This window comes from Sorex fumeus, unplaced genomic scaffold, assembly GCF_029834395.1.
Source record: "Sorex fumeus unplaced genomic scaffold, SorFum_2.1 ptg000028l, whole genome shotgun sequence".
NCBI classification, from domain to species: domain Eukaryota; kingdom Metazoa; phylum Chordata; class Mammalia; order Eulipotyphla; family Soricidae; genus Sorex; species Sorex fumeus.
The window spans coordinates 1,028,260-1,035,862 of record NW_026606085.1 but is presented as its reverse complement, the minus strand read 5'-3'; the positions used below and the strand labels follow the sequence as shown (position 1 = coordinate 1,035,862).

The following is a 7,603-nucleotide window of genomic DNA, read 5'->3' as shown; positions in this document are numbered from 1 at the left end:
GGTGTTTCATTATCCCCCATCCACTCACATACTAGGTAATTAGTCCCCTGAGCAACACCCTTTTTCTCTTCAGTTCATCTTTATGTTCATACTCACAGCATCCCAGGGTTGGTCCGTGCTCACCAGGATCGTCCCTGTAACTAGAGATGCAGAGGAAGTGGGGAGGGGGGAGTTTCCTCCCCTGCATGTGGTTCATAAGATTGATTCCCTGCCCTGCACATGGTTTCCCATGTCTCTACCAGGAGTGACCCCTGAGCACAGAATCAGGAGTATACCAAAGTGGCACAAGTAATACGACCAAACCAACAGGGGATGAGAGATAGCACAGTGGTAAAGCACTTATGTTGCACATGGCCAACCCAAATTCCTGGAGGTGGTCCCTTTGGCCACTAGAGGACATTAGACCTGTAGAGAGTTCCCCAGGCCCCAAGTTGTCTGACATTTCTATGAATAGCATAGATTAACTGGCCTTGATTTGCTGGTGCCTAATGGCTCGAGACTTGGGAAAGAGACATCTCTGGTGTCAGCAATACTTAAACCTTGCCTCTGCCTTAGCACGTCAAGGCCAGTGGTCCAGCAACTTCTTACAGGCATGACAGTCCCCTGCTTCTCTCTGCCACCTGCTCCTTAGTGCACACAGACATCCACCCTCAGCCTCTAGAGACCATTGCTCTCCTAATAAACTCTGTCACATGACTAAGGTTCAAGGGCCCATGTGGGCTTCTTTGTCTCAGCCACGCTGAACTCATAAATTTTTGAGCATCTACTCTCCAAGACAGATGGACCATCTCCTTCTTGCCAGAGTCTACATGCAGGAAGACGGGGATCCATGCATTTGATCAATGGAATCTGCAAGGAGTATGTTTCTCCAGTCCCACGGAGATGCTGCTCACTTCATGATGAAATCTCAGCAGAGAAGACAGGGCATGGATCGAACTATGAGGATTTTTTAACTCAATACCTTTGAGAGGAGAGGATTTTCCTGAAAATCTTGAAAGGGTAGAAAAATGCCCCTAGAGTCAGCCATAATATTTCCTTTCTTCCTGTTATTTCAAATGTGTACTAAGGGTCTCCTGTGGAAATGTTGAACACAGGAGCCTGTGTGCCTTGGGTCTCCCCAGAACAGGAAACAGAAAGTCTCCTTCAGGGACTGAGTGAGGGGAACTGAGGCTCCTGTCTGTCCCAGGACATGGGTGGATGGTTAGACCTGGGTCAGGGCTGGGAATCTCCCCCACAGGTTTGTTCACAGGGGAGCACTTCCTGTCCCAGTGCCCTGTCAGTGTGGAACAACAATTCTGTGCCTCTGGCACTCGGTGCAGGGCCCGGGAGATTGAAACAGGTTCAAGTCTTGGAGTTCAGGGAATAGGATGTTGTGAGAAGTCCAAGATTGAAGTCAGGATTAAAGCTTCTGCCCCCAAAATTCTCAAATGTAAGAATCAGTTCTCCTATTGCACTGCTCTTAGCCCTTATTGCTGCCTTGCTGTGGATCCTTAAAGCCCCATATTATAAGACAGATTATTCTGTATCTCTCCCTTTCCTGATAACTGCTTCACTCAGCATGATATCCTCTTGTTTTTTCTGTATTGCAGAAAGTTGAGTGATTTTCAACTCAGTAAGTATGGTAAGGCCCACAGAAGGTAGACGGGATTAGGATTCTTTCCAGGTGTTCCTCATGGATGTGAAATTTATGAGTAAATTGTCTTCAGGGCAATGTTCTCAGACTTTCTGGATTCAGTTGGAAGTGTGTCACCCTAGGAGAATGGTTGGTGATTTAAGAATATGGCATTCCCAGGTGTCACTTGGAGTTGTCACTACACACAGAGGACAGTGGGGAGACTGAGGACAATTTAACACTCCATAACTGTAGGTGGAAGTTCAGTGACCAAGGAGTCCTATCCAGAGGCCTGCTCTGTGCAGAGCTAGGAAGGGTGAATTGAGAACAATCCTCCAGGTCTGATTCCTGGAATGCCCTGTCCCAGGAATCTGTCTGTCTTTCTGCTCGACCACATTGACAATCCAGGCTGGCCTTCAGGTCGAGCCCATGCTTCTGTGCTCTGCATTGTCCTTGGTTGAAACTTTCACACATAAGTACTTGTTGTGCTTTCAGAAATTTAATGGTCATTCTGATTCATGTATGTTCAATATTCCCCGATAGGAGGGAATGAAAATACTCTCACATTAGACATGAGAATTTTTAATGTCATTGGGAAGGATTTTGTTCACTTTTTGTAAATTGACCATTTGATAAATTTGGTAACATTTTTCAAAGTTCAGGTATGCATCTTGAATTCTGCATAAGAATTAAAGGTCATAGTCCAACTATAGAAGCACAAATATTCCCAATAATTCTGTGGTCTGCATGACTGATAGCCCTTTATATAGTCATGCTGTCTGAGGCTTCTCTAGTGTATGCATTTGTGCATGGATACATGTCCTTTATATCAATTGAGAGAAGGTGATAAATTTTGATGACTTATTCCCCAATTTCAAGGCATGCACAAAATTAAGTTCTCACTAAATACCATATATTTCCCAGGAATATTGGTCAATTGGTAAGGTCAGACCCCAGATAAAGTCATCTTGGATGCATGACGTTGGGGTGGAGGGAGCAGCTCCTGAGGCCTCGCTCTAGATCCTGTCTGCTGGTTCGTGCTACACCCCACACTGTGTGTCTGTGCTGGGTAAAGACCTTACTGTGAGCTGGGCTGAGTTGCCCCCAACATCAGAACATCACAGACACTGACCCTGACCATTTCCTTACCACCACGTTATAGGAGAAATGTGACTATCTCCCTTTCATGCAGGGTCATCTCCTCCACTGTCCCTTGTCCAATGGCAGGATTCCAGCTTAGAAATATAGAGAAATTACGATGTACAGAGGGGCAGGACTCCACAGAAACTAAGGAAGGAAGTCTGGCCAGCACCAGGATTTCTTCTCAGAAAAAGGACTTCTTGCAAAAAGTGTAAATTTGGAGTCTGCCATGGTAGACCTACAGTTCAGGAATCTGCAATGACACCAGCCCAAACTTAATGTGATTATTCCTGTATCATCTGTGGTGCTCCACACAAATTCCTACAAGAAAATATGAACAACACCAGGTGTTCTCGAGAGTGGCCATCTTCCTCTTGGCTGTTTAAGGTAGCCAAAGAAAGATCCTGAGCCTTCCCCTTAAATGAAGACTGGCCCAGTGAGCCCCGTTCTGTGTCTCAGACCCCAACTCTCTGCAGAGGAAGTCAGGAGGATTAGCGTCCCTGTCATCTCCTCGGTACAGCTGCCTCTCCCTCAGTTTTCTGACACAATCAGGATGTGGTCGTCACACTGTGCCTCTCGCACAGTAATACACTGCCGTGTCCTCAGTGCTCAGCCTGCTCAGTTCCATGTAGGCTGTGTTCGTGGACATATCTCCGTTGAGTGTGAGTCTTCCCTGAAACTTTGGTGCATAGATCGTACCACCAGTGTTGGGGTTCATGTATCCCATCCACTCAAGACCTTGTCCCGGGATCTGACGCACCCAACACATCAAGTAGTTGGTGAAAGTGTAACAGCAGGCCTTGTAGGTGATCTTAACTGATGTCCCAGGTTCTCCCATCTCAGCCCCCAACTGCACCAGCTGCACCTGGGAGTTCACACCTGTGGACAGCAGACAGGAGTGGGTGGACTCTACTTGACTGGCATCGTTCCTCAGCGCAATGCACGGGGACACTTACCTGCAGCCACTGTCACCAGGAAGAGAATTCTCCAGGTCCAGTCCATGGTGAGGACCGTGCACTCAGGGGCTTCTGAAGGTGTGGGAGTGTCTGCTGTGTAATGTAGTCAGGACACAGACTCAGCTCTATTTAACTCAGCATCTCTCATGCAATTTGCATATTCATGAGGAGGTAGAATTCATAGCTGAAGACCTGGTCCAACCTGAGAAGAGGCTGGTGGAAGCCACTGGGTCCATCGTCAAGAAGAGTGAATAGTTCCACGTTCTGATCCTTGTTTGAGGAGATGAGATCCTGCCCCATCCCAGGACTCTGTGCACACAGAGCTCCCCCTCCGGAGGGCCAGCCCTTTCAGGGCCTTTCCCTCAGGACCTCTCACATCCGTATGGTCTGGAAACATCTGAACACACCTGGACTTTCAGGTTATTTCTGGAATTCCCCATTGCATACAACCATGAGACTACAAAACCATCCAAATGCTACAGAGGTTTCCTTTGGAGATAGTAAGAAGTCCAGAACGACCAACAGCATATAGGTTCTACTGCCTTATCAATATGTAAATGTTCCTTCGAAAATGGTTAAGTATGACCAATTTAACCTTCTCTGTCCTATATTTATTTTAATTATTATTTCTTGAGAGTCTTGAGTCTTGGCCGCTGATGGGATTACATGGCACCAGGGGGCCAGTTGGTAGGTGTGACCGCCGCCTACTGGAATTTTGAGGATCTGGGTGGAGGATATTTGGCCCAAATCTGAGTAGGCTTGGAGATCTCGACCCCGGAACCCGCGTGGCTTTGTCCACCTGAGAGTACCTTCATGTGTGCTGAGAGTGGTCTCAGCATGGTGCTAGCTGTTCCTGGAGGTCTTTGGCTGCCGGAGTTCTGGTCGGGGTGGGAAGGAAATCTCAACCCGCTCCCCTCCAACGGGCCCCAGTGAGGACAGCCAGGCGCAGGGGCAGGAGACTGCACTGTTCTCCTCCCGGAGCTGGTTTTTATAGTCTCTGAGTCTAGGCCACTGATGGGATTACACGGCGCCAGGGGGCCAGTTGGTAGGTGTGACCGTCGCCTACTGGAATTTGGAGGATCTGGGTGGAGGATGCTCGGCCCAAATCCGAGTAGGCTTGGAGATCTCGACCCCGGAACCCGTGTGGCTTTGTCCCTCTGCGAGTACTTTCATGTGTGCGGAGAGTGGTCTCAGCATGGTGCTAGCTGGTCCTGGAGGTCTTCGGCTGCCGGAGCTCTGGTCGGGGTTGGGAGGAAATCTCAAAACGCTCCCCTCCAACGGGCCCCAGTGAGGACAGCCAGGCGCGGGGGCAGGAGACTGCACTGTTCTTCTCCGGGAGCTGGTTTTATAGTCTCTGAGTCTTGGCCGCTGATGGGATTACACAGCTCCAGGTGGCCAGTTGGTAGGTATGCAGAAAATTAATGTCTCACTCAATAGCATATACTTCCCAGGAATATTGGTCAATTGGTGAGATAAGACACGAGGTGAACTCAGTTTGGATTAATGAGTCCTGGGGTGGAGACAGCAGACCTTGAGGCCTTGCTCTAGATCCTGTCTGCTGGTCCATGCTACTTCCAGCCTTTCTGGGCACATCCCAGACCTTGTGTCTGTGCTTGGGTAATGACCTACCCCTGAGCTGGGCTGAGATGACCCCAACATCAGAACTTCATAGTCCCTGACCCTGACCATTTCCTTACCACCACGTGATAGGAGAAATGTGACAATGGTCCTTTTCATATAGGGTCATCTCCTCCACTGTCCTTGTCCATGGCAGGATTCCAGATCAGGAATATGAAAATACAAACATGCACAGAGGGGCAGGGCTCCACAGAAACTCCAGAAGAGGGTCCTAAGGCCAACACTCAAATTTCATTTTAGAGGAAAAGAAATTTTTGCTGAACCACAGAATTAAAAAAAATGTGTGACAACGGAAGTCTGCCATGGGTACATCTACAGCCCACGAATGTGCAGTGACACTAACCCAAACTTCCATATGGTTTGTCCTGTACTATCTGAGGCGCTCCACTGAAAAATTCTTTTTTTTTCTTTTTGTGTCATACCCAGCGATGCACAGGGGTTACTCCTGGCTCATGCACTCACTAATTGCTACTGGAGGTGTTCGGAGGACCATATTGGATGCTGGGAATAGAACCCGGGTTCGCTGCATGCAAGGCAAACGCCCTATCTGCTGTGCTATTGCTCCAGCCCCTCCACTTAAAAATTCTTAAAGAAAATAAGAGTGACACCAAATGTTCTAGAGAGAAGACATCTTCCTGTTGGCTATTGCCGAAGGACAGAGAGAGAGATCCTGAGCCTTTCCCGCAGATGAAGCCTGACCCTGTGAGCCCCATTCTGTGTCTCAGACCCTGACTGTCTGGGGAGGAAGTCAGGAGGATCCGCGTCGCTGTCATCTCCTCACTCAGCACAGCTGCCTCCCCCTCAGGTTTCTGACACACTCAGGATGTGGTTGTCACACTGTGTCTCTCGCACAGTAATACACAGCCGTGTCCTCAGTGCTCAGCCTGCTCAATTCCATGTAGGCTGTGTTCTTGGACTTGTCTACAGTGAAGGTGAGTCTGCCCTGGAACTTCTGTGCATAGCCTGTACCACCACTTTTAGTGTTTAGCCATCCCATCCACTCGAGCCCTTGTCCCGGGGCTTGCAGCATCCAGTGCATCCCGTGGTCGGTGAAGGTGTATCCGGACGCCTTGCAGGAGATCTTCACTGATGTCCCAGGTTTTCCCACCTCAGGCCCCGACTGCACCAGCTGTACCTGGGGGTTCACACCTGTGGACAGAAGAGAGAAGTGGGTGAACTCCACATAACTGGCCCCGTTCCCTCAGCCCAAGGCACGGGGACGCTTACCTGCAGCCACTGCCACCAGGAAGAGAATTCTCCAGGTCCAGTCCATGGTGAGGACCGTGTACTCAGGGTCTTCTGAGTGTGGGTATGCCTGCTGTGTGAGGTTGTCAGGACACAGACGCATCTGTATATAATTCAGTGTCCCACATGTAATTTGCATATTCATGAGGAGGGAGAATCCATAGCTGAACACTTAGTCCAACCTTAGAAGAGGCTGATGGAAGCCACCAGGTCCAACCTCAAGAGGAGTAAATAGGTCCACGTTCTGACCCCTGTCTGAGAAGATGAAACCCTGCCCTGTCCCAGGATTCTGTGCACACAGAGCGCCCCCTCTGGAGGGTCAAGACTTTTCAGGACCTTCCCTTCAGGACCCCCCCCCCCCCACACATCTGTATGGCTTGGAGACATCTGGACACACCTGGGCTTTGAGGTTATTTCTGGGATCCTGTGACTCCACAAGAGATACTACAATGAGACTACAAAACCATACTAATGCTCCAGAGGTTTCCATTGGAGATATTAAGAAGTCCAGAAACACCACCTGCATGTAGATTTTACTGCCTCATCAATATGATAAATGTGCCTTCCAAAATGATAGGTGTGCACAATTTTATCTTCTGTGTCTTATACGTATCTTAATTTCTGCTTTCTTGAGAAAGGCAAATTTAGTTTTAGTGAAGAAAGAAATCCATTCTGAGGAGATTTCTGCCTCTCTGCTCCCATTTCTCCCATCACCCCTTCTAGCCTGCAACTCGGTGCTCCTGGGACTTGGCACCCCCTGCAGCCCATTCCCCACCCTGCAGCCTCTGGGCTCTCAGGGGCTTCAACGTCTTGGCATCTTTAACACAGGATTGAATTCTGGGTTTTCACTTCAGAAGACTTGCTCATGATTCCTATTTTTTAATGGGACTTTTGATTTGGTTTTGAGCCACACCCAGCAGTTCTGAGGACTGATTCCTGGCTCTGTGTTCAGGAATCTCTCAGGTAGATGCATCCCAGAAAATATTGGCAAATCAAGTAGTGTTTTATATAT

General features: G+C 48.7%; 2 gene segments (V, D, J or C); both read right to left on the bottom strand.

Moving 5' to 3' along the window:
• Window positions 1–3,314: 3,314 nt before the first annotated feature.
• Window positions 3,315–3,754, bottom strand: LOC130024331 (immunoglobulin heavy variable 1-2-like). The segment is given in 2 exon segments: window positions 3,315–3,631; window positions 3,709–3,754. Coding segments are annotated over 2 exon segments (363 nt in total).
• Window positions 3,755–4,128: 374 nt separating this feature from the next.
• On the bottom strand, window positions 4,129–6,619 carry LOC130024137 (immunoglobulin heavy variable 1-2-like). The segment is given in 4 exon segments: window positions 4,129–4,197; window positions 5,955–6,060; window positions 6,183–6,495; window positions 6,574–6,619. Coding segments are annotated over 4 exon segments (534 nt in total).
• Window positions 6,620–7,603: the final 984 nt, after the last annotated feature.